Below are 20,037 nucleotides of genomic sequence, written 5' to 3'. Positions count from 1 at the left end.
ACAGTGGTTTATAGCACAGTGCTTGGAATCAAACCTGCACCAAATGCTATTGTTCGTTGGGACATTTTGCACTGTTGCCACAATTTAACCCTCTACCTACCCTCACCTGCTTCCTGACCCAGCATCTGCCCCTCTCCCAGACTTCCATAGGAGTTCCTGTGAAGATAGCTCCAAGTCTGCGAATAGTGCACGGGGACAGATTGATCAGCAAATTATCTCAGGGGCTGAGTGATGGTATCCACCTGCCATGTGTTTCTCTCTGAGAAAGTGTCAGGATTTATTTGTGCCTGAACCCAGCCAGCAAGCATTGGGAGGTCTATGGTGAAAATAGCTTTGGATAGCATTGGAAATGGATTCTGCCAACGGAGTGAGTCCACACTTGGCTGAATAGTTGCGACATTTTCTTCTGGCTGAAAATAGGAAGACTCTCCCACCAGACAGATTTCCCAGCTGGGAGGGCAAAGACACATCTTCATGTAGTTTATATTTTATCCTTCCAACCTTTTCCCCACACACATCCCTAAAGTCCCACACCTCGTCCCCACCCTGGTGCTTCCTCTCTAATGAAATTTGTTACTTCGTCCTGCCTTTGGCCATTTATCAACACCTTCCTGTCTTTTCAAGGAAAGAAACAGAATTAACATCTTAAATTGGACACAAACTCCTCTTCTGACTCACAACTCAAAATGTGAACTTTGTTTCTCTTTCTATTGATGCTGCCAGACCTGCTGAGTTTCTCCAGCATACAGACTTTCTGTTTTCATTCCAGCATTTCCAGTTTTTTTTACATTTATTTCCCATTCTTCATCTTCAGTTGGACATTGGCAGGAAATCGTATATTAGCTGGATGTCTCAAGTCTTAGTTTTCTTTTATTCTGTCGTGGGATGTGGGTGTTGTTTTGTTACCCATCCCTAACTGCCCTTGGACTGAGTGCCTTGCTGGGCATTTCAGAAACACTGCTGTGGGTCACATGTAGGCCAGACTGGGTAAGGATGGCAGATTTCCTTCCCTAAAGGACGTTAGCAAACCAGATGGTCGTAATGTCAATCGATGAATGCTTCATGGTCACCATCATTGAGATGAGTTATATGTTCCAGATTTATTCATTCATCAGTCTTAAATTCATCTGGTTGCTGTGGTAGGATTTAAAAGCATTTTCCCAGAGCATTAGCTTGGGTCTCTAGATTACTAGCCCAGTGACATGGCCTCTACCCCACTATCACCTTGCCTTTCACCCCTTGTGCTGTCCTGACCTACATTCCAGCAGGTAAAGTCATCGTAGACCATAGGGCTGCTGTCTCATTAGAGTGGTGGTTTAACCAGAGGGTCACCGTGCCTCAGGCGAGGAGAGAGGCTGAGAAGGACAGTCCTTCATGGTAACCTCAGCCAGTGCAGGAACTGAACCCATGTTGTTGGTGTCACTCACCAGTGATCTGGCTAACTTAAAGCCATATCGGTAATGTTGCCGTAGCACTCAGTGACAGCCTATGGTCTGGAAAGACTGCAGTGACTTGACCTTTACTGTTATGTACCAAGTGTGCATCAACTTTAAAATTCTCATCCCTCTGCTCAGATCTTTCCAGGGCCTCCCCACTCTGTAACCTCCTGCAACCTTACAGGATCTTGGTGAACCAAAGGCTCCAGACTTTTGAAGCGTCCCCCATTGGGAGCCTGGGCTCCAAGCTCTAGAATTCCATCCAAAACCATCCTGTCCCACTATGTCCTCCTTTTCGTTGCTTCATACCATCATCCCCTTCAAATTACTTTCTTGGGTGTGTGGTCCATGCTTGGTAAGGTTTCCAGAATCGGAAGCCAATTTGTCAGTGATTGGCATGGGTGGGCCTACCCAGCAGCCACTTTAAGGAGATGTTGCTTCGTACTACTCAGCTTTCACAACCCAGCCTTTAGTGACCTGTACTCTTATCTCCTTACAAAACATAGAAAATAGGAGCAGGAGTAGACCAGTCAGCCCATAAGCCTGCTCTGCCATTCAATATAATCACAGCTGATCCTCTATCTCAATGCCATATTCCCGTTTTCTCCCCATACCCCTTGATGCCTTTCAAATCTAAAAATGTGGTTCCCAACCATCAACAAATCTATCTATCTCTTTCTTGGCCTCCCCAGCCTTCTTTTGTTGAGAATTCCACGGGTTCATGACCCTTTGAGTGAAGAAATCTTCCCTCAACCCAGTCCTACATGGTCTACCCCACATACTGAGACAGTGTTCCCCGGTTCTCGACTCCCTAACCAGGGGAAACACCCTCCCCGCACTCCCTCGGTGGCAAGTATATTCTCTCGTACGTGGCTTGGTGTTGAATTCTGTTTGTTAATCACTCCTTGGAAACTTGTCGGGATCTCTCGCAATGTTGAAGAGGGGAATTTTAAAATCGGGTTTCTGCTGGGACAGAAGGCAATGTCAATGAACAAGCACTGGGGTGATGGGTGAATGGTCATTCGTGCACGCTCAGATGTAGCAAACAGGGTTGCGGTTAAGCTGAAGCCTGGAGGGTACAAGTCAGGAGTGCGTTGGAATAATCGAGTTACGAAGTTAATGAAAGCATGACTTGTCCTTGTAATGGTGGGTGAGCTGACCGTCAAAGTATTTAACGTGTGAAATGTTGCCGAGAGAGCTGTGGAATGTATCACTTATCAAAGGGGAATTGGTTGACTTGAGGATTGGCTGTTGGGAGATTAAAGTAGTCCAGTGACTCTGCGATCAAACTGTACCGTCCACTCAATAGATTCATGGTTTCCTTCTGTTTGCCGTGTTTGTCCCTGTGTAGCTCCGAGTGCCCCCCCTCAGTCAGTGACCGTGATGATGGTTGGGAACCACAACAGCACTAGCATCAGTGTTTCCTGGGATCCTCCACCTGCAGAACAACAGAACGGCATCATCCAGGAATACAAGGTGAGTAACCATCCCGAGGAAGGGACCCTACACAGAGCGGGAGAGATGGTGGAGTGTGACGGGGTTGGATGGTAGTGAAGGTAGATTTAGAAAGGAATTGGATAAGCACCAGAAGTGGGGAAGAAAATGTCTGGGCTAAGAGGGAAGGAGCAGGCAGTGCAACTACATGATGGGCCAAAGGGCCTCTTAAGCTGTAATCGTTCGATGAGTGAACCGGTTAGAATATTACAACCGTCTACAGGCAAACAGACACATTTAGAGCAGCAGTAGGCCACTTCACCCCTTGAACCAGCCCCGTCATTCACTAGCATCAAGACCGATTTGATAAATTCACATTTCTGTCAACTCCTGAGGACCTCTCAACCTTGTGCCCACCGAGAATCCATCTACCTTTACCCTACTCAAAAATTCATAATGATTCGGCTACACCAATTTTGAGGAAAGTTTCACAACCTCACGACCTCCGTGAGAGAAAAGGATTTCTCTTTATCACTGTTAATTGTGTGAGCCCTGATCTTTGAGCAGGAGGCCCTGATCTTTGAACAGGAGGCCCTGATCTTTGAGCAGGGAGCCCTGGTTCTAGTTTGTCGGAGCTGAATCTGCTGCTCGGAGTCGGAAATGACACTCTGTGTGCCTGTTACATTGGCAGACTGTCCCTTACTGATCACACCTGCAGCCTATGACAGTGTTGACCTCAGCATCTTCCTCCAATGCCAGTGCACTGTCCTCCAGCTCTCCCTGGGATCCATTCTGATCTGTCTTACCAGGCAATCTCCTGCAATGATTTCTCTTCCTGTTGCCACACTCTTACCTTTAGATATGGTGCCTTGGCAATGCCACCCGGTTTCACATCAACAAGACTGTGGACGCTGCTATACGTTCCGTGGTGATTGGTGGTCTGCTTCCTGGTGTCCAGTATCGTGTCCAAGTTGCTGCTAGTACCGGTGCTGGTGTCGGTGTCAAGAGTGAGCCACAGCTCATCATCATCGGTAAATTCTCGCTCTCCCTCCCTTTCTCCTCCCCTCTCCCTTTCTCCTTCCTTCTCTCCCTCCCCCTCTCCCTCCCTCCCTCTCTCTACTTCCCTCTCTCCCTCCCTTTCTCCTCCCCTCTCCCCCTCTCCCTTTCTCCTTCCTTCTCTCCATCTCTCTCTCCCTCCCTCCGTCTCTCTACTTCCCTCTCTCCACTTCCCTCTCTCCCTCCCTGTCTCCTCCCCTCTCCCCCTCTCTCCTTTCGTCTCTCCGTCCCTCCATCTCTCCTTCCTTCTCTCTGCCCCTCCCTCCCTCTCTCTCTGTTCCTCCCTCACTCTCTCCCTCCCTCTCTCTCCTGCCCTCTCTCCCTCTCTCTTTCACTCCCATTCTCCCTCCCTCCCTCTCTCCCTCCTTCTCTCTCTTTCCCCCTCTCCCTCCCACCCTCCACTGAGCCTATGGCACAGGCCTCATGCCTCCTGATGTAGTCTTTGTCATCTCGGGTTCACCCAGAAGCTCTGTTTCCTGCTTGGGTCTGCATTGTACACTATAATAATGTATTAATTCTGATTTGTTCATCATTGACTCCTCAGCCAGCCATACGTCGATTTTAAAATTCTAACCATTGCTTTCCAACCCCTCCGCAGCCTTGTCCCTCTCTCCCTCAAATCTCCTCTCATCCTGTAACTCTCTGGTCTGTATGCTAATATTTAACTTTTCAAAAAACTCATTCACAAGATGTAGGTGTAACTGGCTGTTCCAGCATTTATTGCTCTTCCCTAATTGCCTAAGAGGACAGTTAGGAGTCAGTGACATTGCTGGAGTGACATGTGAGGCAGACCACATAAGGTCAGTAATTTCCTTCCTGAAAGAACATTCGTGAGTCTGAGATAACAAGGTGTAGAGCTGGATGAACACAGCAGGCCAGGCAGCATCAGAGGAGCAGGAAAGAAGTATTCAGACCTGAAACATCAGCCTTCCTGCTCCTCTGATGCTGCTTGGTCTGCTGTGTTCCTCCAGCTCCACACCTTGTTATCTCAGATTCTCCAGCATCGGCAGTTCCTACTATCTCTCTCTTAGTGAGTCAGATGTGTTTTTACAACAATCAACATCATTCCATTCCTGGTTCCAGGTCTATATTGAATTCAAGTACCACCTTCTGCCCGTGCTGGGATTCCAACCTGGTTCCCCAGACCTTTCCCTGGGTTTTCAGATTAATAATCGAATGAGGAAAAGACTAGACCATCACCTCCCCAGGGTATTGCAGTTATCCTCCAAATCCAGACTCTTGTGTTCCCCTGATTTGGATGTATGTTTATTATCGGCCACAACAGTATTCATGCCCATGAGTTTGGGTTATCCCCTCTATTCTATCCTATAGATAAATACCATAAGGATTTTGGCATCTCACAGCACTACCCCACCCTATAGAGCCCTCTAAGCAAGTCAATTCAATAAGTGAATGATTACAGTGAAATACAATAAAATACAGTGGAAAGCTTTTATTTGTAGCCATAATCCAACATAATTTTAAATCAGATTCTTAATCAGCGTGAAAATCCTGCCATTAAGTTCACCCCCCTTCAACAAGGGAAGGCTGGAGTGAGAAGTGTCATTGACACCTTCCACCCTGTACCTCAGAATGTTTCCTGCCCGGCTCATAGTCATGCCAGCCACTTTGCTGTGGGAGAGTGACCTTGATATTCAGACCATCCCGAGGTTTTTGTCCGTAACCCGCCATATGTGTACACCAAAGCATCATTCTGATCTAGGGCAGCATGGTGGCTCAGTGGTTAACACTGTTGTCTCACAGTACCAGGGACCTGGATTCGATTCCAGCTTCGGGCAACTGTCTGTGTGGGGTTTGCACATCCTCCCCGTGTCTGCATGGGTTTCCTCCGGGTGCTCCGGTTTCCTCCCACAGTCCAAAGATGTGCAGGTTCGGGTGGATTGGCTATGGGATGGGGGATGGGTTCGGGTGGGATGCTGTTCAGAGGGTTGGTGTGGACTCGATGGGCTGAACTGGCCTGTTTCCACACCGTAGGAATAAAGGTACAATGCCAATCACTTGCTCCTTAATGAATTCCCAATGAGAAACAGTTGGTCAAGGAAAGGAAATGTTGGATTTTGGTAAAGGGACAGGAATGTTATTTTCTGCAGGGAGCCGTGGCGATGACATCTTCATGACTGGACCTGGGAGTAACAACAGCATCACAGAGCAAATCACGGACGTGGTGAAACAGCCAGCTTTCATTGCGGGCATCGGTGGGGCTTGCTGGGTCATTCTAATGGGCTTCAGCATCTGGCTTTACTGGCGCAGGAAGAAGAGGAAGGGACTCAGCAACTACGCAGGTGAGGGGGAAGGTGCCCAGCTGCTAGGAGAGTGCCAGTACCCAATGCCTGGGCCAAGCTTGGTTGTTGCCTTCAAAGAAGGACAATTCAGGAGTGCAAAGACAGCCGGGCATGAGAGCAGGCAGCCTCACTTTGTGCCTCAGGGTAGCCTGGGGTTCCGATTGTGCTCAGTCAGAGAGAATTCCTCAGGCATTGCAGAAACCATCTCACTGCTACGACATTGATTAGCTCCCCAGGAGCGGGCAGGGAATGAAAATGGGTTGGGTTTCTGAGGGCTGGTGAGTGATAAATCATGGGGGAGAAAAGTAGGTATCCTTCCCTCACTGACAAGTAAGCAAGCCACTCCAACCCAAATGCTTTGTGCATGCCAAAGAGCTTGCAAATGTGGAAACTTGCTGCCTCCCTTCAGTCAGTCACCTTGTTTCAAACAATATAGGCCTTTGTCAAACCTCCAGGAATAGGACACAATATTAGCAACAGAAAGAATGTCTTTGCTGCCTGTAGTTAGATGTTATATTGAACTACTTATACTCCAGGTTAGAAGCTCAGTGAGTTCCTGGTTTCTAATTTCAATTTGTGTTGAGTTGAGCTGAGTTGGGCCATTGCGATGTTGCTTTAGGAAGGCCTTAGACGGAGAGGGTGAGGAGCAGGGAGATCAGTCGCGGTTGCTGCTCCTTTCTGGACTGCTGGTTGTTACATGGTCTGTGAGAGGACCGGACTCTCAGTTTGGCGTTGGAGTGGTGCGAGCCAGACTGTGGCTCACAAACAGCCCCAGATGGTCGGGGCTGGACCAAGGACATTCTGAAAGGACCAAGGTCCAGTCGGATCTGCAGACATTCTGAGGGGCTGTGGCCAGTTATTATGGATCTGTTTCCCATTGAAGGTGAGTATCAACAGTAACGAAGGTGCACAGGCAGCAGGGAAAGTTGCTGAAAGAAAATAGGAGAGAATAATTTCACACTGTGTTCTGTGTCTGGTCTCTTCATATTGGGGTACTTCACATTCATTTAAATTCACTTGTGGGACATGGGTGTCACTGGCTGGGCCCAGCATTTATTGTCCATCCCTAGTTGCTCTTGAGAAGGTGGTGGTGAGCTGCCTTCTTGAACCGCTGCATCCTACCTGTTGTGAGTTGACTCACAATGTCCTTAGGGAGGGAATTCCAGGATTTTGACCCAGCAATAGTGAAGGAATATCAATGTATTTCCAAGTCAGGATGGTTGAGTTGCTTGGAGGAGAGATTGCAGGGGGTGGTGTTCCCATGTATCTGCTGCCCTTGTCCTTCAAATGGAAGTGGTCGTGGGTTTGGAAGGTGCTGTCTGAGGATCATTGGTGAATTATGCAGAGCATCTTGCAGATAGCACACACTGCTGCTACTGAGCATCTGCAGTGATGGGAGTGAATGCTGAATGTGGCTTTCAGTCAAATGGGCTGCTTTGTCCTGGATGGGGTCAATCTTCTCTTTGATGATAGTATAAGGTAGGGGTGGAGGTTAGATAGACCTTAGGCTTAGGGCAAAAGTTCAGCACAACATCGTAGGCCGAAGGGCCTGTACAGTGCTGTACTGTTCTATGTTCTATGTTCTCGAGTGTTGTTGGAGCTGTACCCATCCAGGCAAGTGAGGAGTATTCCATCACACTCTTGACTTTGCCTCATAGATGATGGACAGGCTTTGATGACTACAGTCTGTATCGGGTTGCTGAATCTCTGTTGTTCCTTTTAATTGGGATCTTTGATACGCTATGGGCTGGGGCAAGAATGTAAGGGTTCATGATTTGGAGCTGGTGCCTGAATTATTTGATGATTTGCTGTGATTTAGCAATCCTGACCATGTTTGCTATAGATAGGGCAATGTTAAGTCACTGTAAATCTCTGCAGAATCATCAGTTAAAGTTTGATGGATAATAGGAGTTAAAATATTGAAGGGGAACACCAGAGTTAAGTGCCGGCCTGTGTTGTTCTGAATCACTAAACTAACCTGTCTTCACTGAGGTACTCAGAAACTTTGGCCGAATTTATCAGCCAGCACTTCCTTCCACTTTCTGTCTCTCAACTAATCTCCCACTGGCACTTTGTAAAGAGCAAACTCTCTCACTGTCACTGCCGATTCGTTTGTTTTCTTTTTCCTGTGACTTGCTAATTATCCGATTACAACTGGAAGCCAGCTAGCAAGAACAGAGTGCCGGCCTGCCGATTGGTTGCTCCTTTAATTTTCTTTGTGACTCACGATCTTTTCTCTGTCTTTTTTGTGTTCTTTCTTGCAGTTCAGTCTTTCACCTTCACCCCTGCAGGTACTGTCTGTTTGTCCGTCTCTTGCATGCCATTGCAACGGAATGAGCTAACAAGCAGCTTGTGTTTTCCCTGCATGCTCCTGTCACCTTCGCCGTCCCCTCCTCCTCCCATTACCCAGGGCAGGGAGAGCTGGGGAGCAAGTACTCTGTCACCCACTTAGGGCACGTGGGTCCACCAAGGCCATTCCGCATTTTTGTCACCCAGACGACCTGCTCCTCGTTCACCTCAACGATACTAGTTTCGTCTTTAACCAAGTCGAGCTGTCTGCCTTTGGTTTTCGAAACACTGAGCATGTCCACCCCTAAAAAAAAGTAGTAGACAAGAGAAGAGCCTGGTTTCCTGTGGTGAGCTGGGAATGGAAGGGGGATAGTAAGTGGCTGAGTCAGAGGATGTCTCGGAATTTGAGACTTGTGAGAGAGGGAGAATCCAGGCCCCCAACAAGGCAATGGGAAAGGAGAATGATTGATTGGATAATAGAATGATTGTGTAAATGCCTTCAGAGGGAGTCCTTGTGGCATCTGTGATTGACATCATAGAAGAGATGGAGGCCATTTGGCCAATTGTGCCTGTTTCATCTGCTATGAAGGACCAAGGGAGTGTTGTACAGTCAGAGGTGGGAAATCCAGGGAGCGGTTGAGGCAAAAACATTGAATGTTTTCAGGAAGGAGTTAGATATAGTTCTTAGGGCTGAAGGGGTCAAAGGGTATGGGGAGAAAGTGGGAACAGGGAACTGAGTTGGATGATCAGCCATGATCATACTGAATGGTGGAACAAGCTCAAAGGGCTGAATGGCCTACTCCTGTTTTCCATTTTACTATATATTTATGACCCGGGGAATTCAGGAGAAATCAGAAGAGGATGTGTTACAGCTGGGAATGGTTGAGGTGATTAGCACAGATATATCAGAGGAGAAAAGTAAAGTAGCAGATGAGGGAGAAAGCAGACAGAGGATATACTGATGGATTAAGATGAAGACATGTGGGAAAGCATGAACACCTGCATGGATTTGTTGGGCCATTGGCCTGTTTTGGTGATTTAATACTATGTAAAGCATCATTCTGCTGATGAGATGCTGAATTAATGCCTTGCTTGCTCACTCAGGTGCATCCTGGGAAAAGGGGAATTCCATCTGTGCTTTGGAACAATCTAGAACAAGGTGGCACAGCCATAAAATGACAGTGAAATTAGAAACCCCGATTTCCACAAATTGGGTGATAACTACCCAGAACTTCCTGATACCTTCAAGCGGTTATGACTGCTGGAGTCTAACTGCGATGTTCAAAACTGAGGTGGTTCGGTTTGTTTTGTTGGGTGATGGTGTTAAGGGATGTGCAGCGATGGTGGATAAATGGAAGTGCATGAAATCAGACAGAACCTCATTGATGGGCAGAACAGGCTCAAGGGAATGACTGTTCCTTTTCTTGTTCGGTTCACCTGGATTTACACAAAAACTGCTCTGAAAAGCGAGAGAGCTGGTTCAAGTATCAGCAAGCAGGCTGTAATCTTTTCCTAAACTAATGGCAAATGATTACTCACAAGCTCCTGTGGAGATCCGATGTCTTTCCCAAGTCTGTCTGAACTCACGCTCAACAAATGAATCTACACATTTTGCGAGCTAACCTGACCAGGATGCTACAATATGTATGAGTGATGGTCAAGTTGCTTTGAAAGATGAAAATAATGTCTCTCACTGGTTTTCATTAGTTAGTTCAGTGTTTTATAGTCAGTGGTATGCGTTCCGCAATAACAGTAGCCATTAGTACACTGAATCTTTAGATTCTGAATAGTAGTTGACACTCGCCCATAACAGGAGAAAACAAATTGCCACACTGTCTTATGTTAGTGTAAGAATGAATTTCATGTGTGAGTAAAGGATGAGGCAGACAGTAACTGCATCTCCTCCTCCATTGAAACAGAATCATTTTCAGTGTAATATCACGGCATTTTTTAATGTTTCTCGATTCTGAGAGGATACTGTCTGATGTGGGGGTACTTCAGACAGAGCGAGGGAGGTTTCCTCTGTATCTAACCCAGTACTGTACCTGTCCTGGGAGTGTTTGATGGGGACAGTGTAGAGGGAGCTTTACTCTGTATCTAACTCCGTGCTGTACCTGCCCTGCGAGTGTTTGATGGGGACAGTGTAGAGGGAGCTTTACTCTGTATCTAACCCTGTGCTGTTCCTATCCTGGGAGTGTTTGATGGGGACAGTGTAGAGAGAGCTTTACTCTGTACCTAACCCCGTGCTGTCCCTGTCCTGGCAGTGTTTGATGGGGATGGTGTAGAGGAAGCTTTACTCTGTATTTAACTCTGTGCTGTCCCTGTCCTGGGAGTGTAATGGGGACAGTGTCGAGGGAAATTTACTTTGTATCTAACCCCACGCTTTACCTGTGCTGGTCGTAACTATTTTTGTGTAAATGAATGTATTCCTTTACCCACTACTAACATCCCTCAACAGAATAAGCCCAACATATACACTGCTGTATTTTGTATTCAATGAGGATTTTTATTGCCTTTTGCTCAAGCATGTTTCTGCAAATAATAACCCTTTCTTTCGTAAAGATTTACTTTGCAAGAATCTTGAGGTCAGGATAAATGCTTCAAGGAAACAGTCCTGTGCAGTAAGATTAAACATTATCCCTGTCATTATCCTTTGTTGCACCATCTTGATGTTATGAGAGGTTATGGAGGATACAAGATATTAATTCCAAGAGGGAATTCAGGAGAAATGTCTTCATCCAGAGAGTGGTGATAATGTGGAACTATTTATTGCATGTAGTAGGTGAGGCAAAGGTCACAGATTCAGATGAAGTTTGAAGACGATGCGAGGGAGGAAGATATGTTGATGGGTTGAGCTGACACAAGGTGGAAGGAAGCTCCCCTACTCTTACTGCCTGCCGATTGGAAGGAATTACAGGCTGACCATCAACCTTTTTTGTCCACTTTCTGCCTCATGGACATTTACAGCACAGAAGAAGGTCATTCAGCCCATCAGGTTTGCACCTGTCAATGAGTTTGTGGCTCAACCAATCCCATTTCACACCTTTTGGTCCATAGCCCCGGAAGTTACAGCAACACAATCTAAATCCTGCTTAAATGTCCCAGTGGCTTGTGACTCAACCACCCTTTCAGTCAGTAAGTTCCAGATTCCTTCTTTTCAGTTTCTTCTCAGCTGTCCTCGAAACTTTCTACCTCTTAAACCTAGACTTCTTGGTTATTAACTCCTCCACAAATGGAAAAATTACCCTCCTATCTATGTCCCTCATAATCTTACATACCTCTCTCAACCTTCACAGCTCCAAGGTAAACAACCCCAGCTTATCCAGTCTTACCCTGTCACGCAGAGCCCCCAGACCAGCCATCATCCTGGTAAATCTCAATGCCTCTGTATTCTCCTCCTTCCTATAATGTGGTGACCAGAACTGCACAGAGTACCCTGGTTGTTGCCCAACCAGCATTTTATACAGTTCCAGCACAAACTCACTGCTCTTATCCCGTATTGTACCTCAGCTCATAAAGACAAATGTCTCACATGGCTTTTTAATCAACCTTACCCACCTGCCGTGCTGCCTTCAGAGATCTGCGCGCACACACACCAAGGTCTTGCTGAGCTTCAGTACTTTCCAGGGTCCAATCATTGACAGTGTAGTCCCTTGCCTTGTTAGCACTCACCAAGTGTATTACCTATATAACACAGTGTGGAGCTGGAGGAACACAGCAGGCCAGGCAGCATCAGAGGAGCAGGAAAGCTGACATTTTGGGTTGGGACCCTTCTTCAGAAAAGTGTATTACCTCACATTTTTCCAGGTTGAATTTCATTGACCACAACTCTGCCCACCTGACCAGTCCATTGATATCTTTTGCAGTTGTCCCTCCTCATTATTAATCATCCGACCAATTTTTGCATTATCTGCAAACCTTTTGATCAGACATTTAATTCCAAATCTTTAATGCGCACTACACACAGCCCTCAGTATCTGCTTGTCCTTTTTATCTTCATTCTAACATTTACGTACCTTGATATCCAGTCTCGGTCCCACCCTTTGTCTCACCAGGAACAGTTTTGACCTGTATCAGAAGCTTGAACACACACAACAATGGTTCAAGAACAGCTTCTTCCATGCTGTTATCAGACTGCTGAATAGACCCCTCTAGTTTGAAATCTAATGTTGACCTTGCTTTTGTTACACCTCCTGTGCAGTTGTAACCTTGTATGCCTCACTCTGTCTAAGAATCCTATGATCTGTGCGTCCTTGTTTGCTATGATCTGCCTGTACTGCTTACCAAACAAAACTTTTCACTGTACTTAGGTACATGTGATAACAATAAATCAAATTCAAATTCTTGTTACTTCACCCATGGGTGTCCCTTACTGCACTGACACGTTAATGCAGATTCCAACAAATCCTGGTGCGGGTCTTGAACCCAGACGTCCTGGCTCAGAGACAGTGATGCTACCTGCTGCATCAGAAGACCCAGCCAGAGGTTTACCTTAGCCATAAACACTGACGTTGAGATTGAATGTCCTGCTTCTGTACTGGATAATAGTAGCCTCAAAACTACCCAATCATGTACGTAATTTAGGGCAGGAAACCCAGTTCAGCAATACCCCACTCCAATTAATCCCCAGATGAAATTTTACTGAGATAAGGAACAGAAAAGAATCTGCAGTTTGGTCAGCCGCTGCGGAGAGAAAGAGAGTTAACATTTCAGGTCAATGACCTTTCATCAGATCCCTTCATAGAAGACCTTTTTACCCTGAAATTATTAAAATTTAACTGTTAAATTTTTAGAAAATGTTGAAGACAGATGTGACTTAAAATGAAATTCCAGCCATCAAACTGCAAATCGTATCAATTGGTGCTTGGTTTCTTTATAACACGTCATTTTCGTGTCACAGTATCTGTGGATAGCTCCCTCTTCTGAAGTATAATTGCATTGTATAAATTAGATAGCGAGGCTGTCACAAGGGCTGTTTTAATGTTGGCATTGTGTCAATACACTGAAATCACCAGCCATTCTGATAAGCTATACCTTGACTGGCCCAACTGATACACTAACGTGTGCAAGCATTAAAAGAAAATGTCTAATTTGATTTAAACTAGATGGTGTTTCTTTAATTCATTCACCAGTTCTGCCAGAATTTATTGCCCGCCCCTGTAGTGTTTCAGAGGGTAGCTAAGAGTGAGACACGTTCCTGTGGATTTCGAGTCACGTGTTGGTCAAACTGTGTAGGGCCAGTAGCTCCTTCCCTAAAGGACGTTAGCGAACCTGACAGGTTTTAACAAACAGGCGTGCATTAACGTCGCCCCCTCATGACGTCAGGATGGCCCATAGTGTTTTATAGCTGAAGAAATCTCTGTGAAGTGTAGTCACTTGTTTCAGCGTCAGGGATGCATCAGCTGGATCAGAGAATCAGCAATGTGATCACAACCAGATCATCTGCATTTTCATGGTATTGGTTTATTAAATATTGGCCCAGGACACAGACCAATTCATCGTCCAGCAGGGTCATGGGTTCTTTCCTATTTGCCAGATAGAAGCAGATGTGGCGACAGCTTCAGGTTTGACCTAAACCACAGCACCTCTGACTGGACCGCACACCTTCAGACGATCAGCATTAGTCTTCCATGATCCCAGAATGAGACTTTATGGCAACAGGCTGACTGCATTTGTGCTCTTCCTCCAGCTGCTGATCAAAAGGCTGCCCATGTCTGAGTGCTGGTCCAGTCAGTTTAAGTGCATAAGCCAGGCTCTTAGTGAGGGAGTGCTGCACTGTCAGAAGTGCAGACCCCTGGATGAGCTCACACCTTGTCATCTTGTTGAGGTTGGAGCTGAATGTACTTGAGAGACATTGTAGGTTCTAACCAACCATCAAAAACAGCAGAACAATGATTGTAATGATCTCCATGAAGTTAGAGTGAGATTTTCTCATAAGAGAAAAAAGATTATGAATTATATTTTAACAGGCACCCTCCAGACAGAGGTCTTATTATCGAGCAGATAACTGATCCAAGGGCAGATTGTTGTAAAAGCCGAGTTCTTTCTGAGTGACATGACATGCTGAAGGATTATTTAACTAAGTCTCAACCTCTTTTTCTCTGTTTCTTTTCTCATGTTGCGGGAAAAAATAAAGTAACTTTCCAACGTGTCGATGGAGGAATAATGAGCAATGGAAGGTAAGATAAACTGAAGCAAAGATCTTGATTGTCCCAATATCTATTTGACTATTAGAACCCCTCTATCAATGAGGCCATCTATGTATGGAATCATAAACACATGTTTTGTGTCGGTATTTACCATGGAGAAAAGCCTGGAAGCTAGGGACCCCGGGGAAATAAACAGTGATGTCTCGAAAAGATTCGACAATACAGAAGAGCAGGTGCTGGAGTCTTAAGACACATAACGATAGATCTATCCCTGTGACCTGATCAAGTGCTTTTTTACCCTGGAGCATTGGAGGCTGAGGGTTGACCTTATAAATGTTTATAAAATCATGACAGGCATGGATAGGGTGAATAGCCAAGGTCTTTTTCCCAGTTTGGGGAATCCAAAACTGGAAGTAACAAAAACAAAGTTGCAGGAAAAGCTCAACAGGTCTGGCAGCATCTGTGAAGGAAAAAGGAGTCAACTCAGTTCTGAGGAAGGGTGACCAGACCCGAAATGTTAACTCCTTTTTCCTTCACAGATGCTCCCAGACCTGTTGAGCTTTTCCTGCAACTTTGTTTTTGTTCCTGATTTACAGCATCTGCAGTTCTTTTGGTTTTTATTTAGCCCAAAACTAGAGGCACAGGTTTAAGGTGTGAAGGGAAAGATTTAAAAAGGACCTAAGGAGCAATGTTTTCATGCAGAGGGTGGTGAGTATATGGAACAAGCTGTCAAATGAAGTGGTGAAGGCTGGTACAATTACAACATTTAAAACATATCTGTATGGGCATATGAATAGGAAGAGTTTAGAGAGATATGGGCCAAATGCTGGCAAATGGGACTAGGTCAAATTGGGATGTGTGGTCAGTGCGGACGAGTTGGACCAAAGTGTCTGTTTCCGTGCTGTATGACTCTATAAGTGTATCCCAGACAATGTGGGAATGTAGAGAGGAAATTGTGGGGCCCTAGTGGACATATTTTTATCACGAACAGCCATGGATGATGTGCTTAAAGACCAAAGGGTGGCTAATGTTGTGCCATTATTTCAGAAAGGCTGTAAGGAAAAGCCAGAAAACTACAGACCAGTGAGCCTGACATCAGTGGTGGGTAAGCTTTTAGAGGGGTTTCTGAGAGACTGGATTTACATACATTTGGAAAGGCAAAGACTGATTAGGGACAGGCTGCATGGATTTGTGCATAAATCATGCCTCACAAACTTGATTGAGTTTTTTGAAGAGGTGACCGAGAAGCCAGATGAAGGCAGAGCGGTGGATGTTGTCTACATGGACATTAGCAAGGCTTTTGATATGGACAACTGGTTGATAAGGTTAGATCACATGGGATTCAGGGAGACCGACCCAATTGGATAGAAAATTGGCTTGACGGCAGGAGACAGAAGTTGGTGGTATTCGAGATAACAAGGTGCAGAGCTGGATGAACACAGCAGGCCAAGCAGCATCAGAGGAGCAGGAAAGCTGACGTTTCGGGCCTAGACCCTTCTTGAGGTGGTATTCGGTTGCTTTTCGGTTTGGAGGTTGTGACCAGCAGTGTGCTGCAATGGTTGGTGCTGGGTCAACTGTTGTTTGTCATTTATATAAACGATTTGGATGTGAATATAGGAGATATGGTTAGTAAGTTTGTGAATGACACCAGAATTAGTGGCATAGTTGACAGTAAAGAATGTTAACTAAGAGTACAATGGGATCTTGATCAACTGGGCCAGTGGGCTGAGGAATAGCAGATAGAGTTTAATTGAGATACATGTTGTATTTTGGTAACAGAAGGCAGGAGTTACACAGTTAATGGTAGGGCTAAGGAATCTTGTCAAACAGAGGGACCTAGGGGTGCAGCTACATAGTTTCTTGAAAGTGGTGTGACAGGTAGACAGGATGGTGAAGAGGTTGTTTGGTATGCTTGCCTTCATCGGTCAGAACATTGAGTACAGGAGTTGGAATGTCATGTTACAGCTGTTAAAGACATTGGCAATGCCACATTTGGACTACTGCTTACAATTCTGGTCAGCCTGCTAATAGAAAGGATGTTATTAAACTGGAGAGGTGTCAAAGAGCTTGACAAGGATATTACCAAGACTTGAGGGTTTGAGTTGTAAGGAGAGACTGGATAGGCTGGGACTTTTTTAACTGGAGCATAGGAGGCTGAGGGGTGACCTTGTAGGGTGTTATACAATCATGAGGAGCACAGATAAGGTGGATACCTGAGGTCTTTTCACCAGGGTGGGGGAGTCAAAAACTAGAGGGCATGGGTTTAAGGTGAGAGGGAAAGACTTAGAAGGGATCTGAGGGGCGACTTTTTCACACAGAGGGTGCTGCATATATGGACAGAGCTGCCAGGGAAGTGATAGAGGCAGGTACAATTAAAACATTTAAAAGACTTCTGGAATACATGGATAAGAAACGTTTAGAGGGACATGGGCCAAACACAGCCAAATCAGACTAGGTCAGTTTGGGAGACCTGGCCGCACTATTGAGAGGTCAGTCAGTGACACGGTGAGAGGGCCGCACTGTCGGGGGGTCAGTCACACAGTGACAGGGCCGCACTGTCGGGGGGTCAGTCACACAGTGAAAGGGCCGCACTGTCGGGGGTCAGTCACACAGTGAAAGGGCCGCAATGTCAAGGGGTCAGTCACACAGTGACAGGGCCACACTGTCGGGGTGTCAGTGACACAGTGACAGGGCCGCACTCTCGGGGGTTCAGTCACACAGAGACAGGGCCGCATTGTCGAGGGGTCAGTGACACAGTGACAGGGCCGCAATCTTGGGGGTTCAGTCACACAGAGACAGGGCCGCACTGTTGGTGGGTCCGTCACACAGTGACAGGGCCGCACTGTTGAGGGGTCAGTCACACAGTGACAGGGCCGCACTGTCGGGGGTTCAGTCAGTCACACAGTGACAGGGCCGCACTGTCGGGGGGTCAGTCAGTCATACAGTGACAGGGCCGCACTGTCGGGGGATCAGGCACACAGTGACAGGGCCGCACTGTTGGGGGTCAGTCACACAGTGACAGGGCTGTACTGTAGAGGAGTCACTCACACAGTGACAGGGCCGCACTGTCGGGGGGTCAGTGACACAGTGACAGGGCCGCACTGTCGAGGGGTCAGTCACACAGTGACAGGGCCGCACTGTCGAGAGGTCAGTGACTCAGTGACAGGGCCGCACTGTTGAGAGTTTAAACTGTGGTATGGTGTCAGATCCCATAATGGAATATCCCATTGTCAGTTCACCCGTACACAGAGCCATTGCAGAAACTGGTTTGCTGAGAAGCTTTAGCTGCGAATTCGAGAGAAGGTTAAAAAGGATTGAGTTTCGTTTGCAGGTTAGAAAATGGTTCATGTCTGAGGAAGACTTGGAGGGATTTCAAAAAACCCATCAAACTGTTTAATATCTGTCATTTGTGAGGAAGGGAATTCTGCTGAAATCTCATGCTCGCTTGCTGCAGAGGTGTTAGCTGTATTCATGAGGTATTAGTCAACAAAGATTTTAGTGATTCTCACTTCTTATTGGCCACCTTCAAATTGCCTTGAATACCCAATTACACTGAATCGATCACAGAGTAAATGACTCATAGATGATGAATTGGTTGGAAATTGGTTGTGTGCATTTGTGAAGACAGTCGATTCAGATTGATGAAGGAATTGCTGTTGGATCAGCTTCTGCTGCTGTGCTAACTGTGAGCAGACACAGCAGCTGGATTCCCCATCTCCAATGCTCCACCATCGGTGAATGTATCTTCAATTGACTAGGCTGTAAACTCTGCAATCCCCTACCTTACCCTCTCCACTTCTCCCTTAAAATCTTTATTGTTGACGAATATTTTGTTTATCTGTTTTAGTGTCAGCTTATATAACTCAGAGTAAGGCATTTTCCCTCCATTGAAACATAGAACCATAGAAAATAGGAGCAGGAGTAAGCCATTCAGCCCTTCGAGCCTGCTCCACCAATCAGTATGGTCATGACTGATCACCCAACTCAGTCCCCTGTTCCTGCTTTCTCCCCCATACTCTGTCATCCTTTTAGCCCTAAGAACAAGATCTGACTGAAACAGCTTATACCATTATATTAGGTTGCAGGACTTATGGAAAAGCAGGCTGCTATTGATCATTGAGGAACGGAAGTTCATTGATGTATTTACAGGAGTTTTGATCTGCTCTCAACAAGTCTCTTACTAGTACAGGAGGAGCTCGAGGAGAGGGGAGGGAGCCTGTCAAATTGGGATGTTGCTGAACGAAATTCTGGAAATGGAAGAGTCAGATCAGCTTAAACCAAAGAGAGTGTCATAGAGTCAGAGTTATACAGCATGGAAACAGACCCTTTGGTCCAATCAGTCCACGCCAACTAAACTAGACCCACCTGCCTGCATTTGGCCCAAGGTCTATAGTTCCCAGGCTTCATACAGCCTTTCTTATACAATGGCACAACATCAGCCACTCTCCAGTTGTCTGGTATCTCACCTGTGTTTATAGATGATACAAATACCTCTGCTAGGAGCCCTGCAATTTCCTCCCTACCTTCCCACAATGTCCTGGGACTCACTTGATCAGGAAGATCCCAGGAACAGCCCCTGAGGTATCACTTGGTATTGTCATTGACGCCAGTAACGAAGGAACACTGTGAAAACAAAAACAGAAGGTGCTGAGAATCTCAATGAGCCTGGCAGCATCTGCAAAGAGAGAGAAACAGAGTTAATGTTTCGAGTCTGTTTTGGCTCTCATTCAGACAGCACGTTAGAATGTCCTGATGGTGGGATTGTTCCCATATAAATGCAAGTCTTTCTTTCTTTCCTTCAAGTTAGTTATGTATTCATGTTGTGAGTATTTCTCCTTTCATGCCACTGAGTTTCACTGGGGTACAAGCTAACTCCTTGCTGTCTAATTGCTGGTACTGAGGCATGTGGGAACATGAAGCAGGAAGGAGGATCTTGCATTGCTGTAGCACCTTCCATGATTACAGGATGTTCCAAAGTAATTTGCAACCAATGAACAATAGTCGGGTCCCCATTGCCTCACAGCAAACACAGCAGTCAATTAGTGAACATCAAGATCCCACAAACAGAAATCAGATTTTAGTGACAGAACATAGAGATAAGGGTCAGACAGTGGGGAGAGCCACCATTTCCAAATATCACATCCAAACTGAAAGGCAGCACCTCTGACCATGCAGCACTCCCTGCCCCACTCCCCACTCCCTGCCCCATTCCCCACTCACTCCCCACTCTCCACTCACTCCCCGCTCACTCCACACTCCACACTCACTGACTCACTGCCCACTCACTCCCAACTCCCCACTCCCCACTCACTGCCCCACACCCCACTCCCTGACTCACTCCCCACTCACTGACTCACTCCCCTCTCACTG

At 46.2% G+C, this 20,037-nt stretch overlaps 1 protein-coding gene across 1 annotated transcript in view; it reads left to right on the top strand.

Annotated features, from left to right (window-relative positions):
• Positions 1 to 20,037, top strand: part of robo2 (roundabout, axon guidance receptor, homolog 2 (Drosophila)) — a 200,830-nt gene that overhangs the window by 88,838 nt on the left and 91,955 nt on the right. The window contains exons 12-15 of the mRNA XM_048603017.1: positions 2,788 to 2,912; positions 3,730 to 3,901; positions 6,038 to 6,229; positions 14,655 to 14,697. Of these exons, the coding sequence (XP_048458974.1) occupies positions 2,788 to 2,912; positions 3,730 to 3,901; positions 6,038 to 6,229; positions 14,655 to 14,697 (532 nt within the window). The remainder of the gene's footprint in view (positions 1 to 2,787; positions 2,913 to 3,729; positions 3,902 to 6,037; positions 6,230 to 14,654; positions 14,698 to 20,037) is intronic.

The sequence above is a fragment of the Rhincodon typus genome, chromosome 11 (genome assembly GCF_021869965.1).
Source record: "Rhincodon typus isolate 14 chromosome 11, sRhiTyp1.1, whole genome shotgun sequence".
Lineage (NCBI taxonomy): Eukaryota > Metazoa > Chordata > Chondrichthyes > Orectolobiformes > Rhincodontidae > Rhincodon > Rhincodon typus.
The sequence above is the reverse complement of the archived record's forward strand: the minus strand, read 5'-3'. Positions and strand labels throughout refer to the sequence as shown.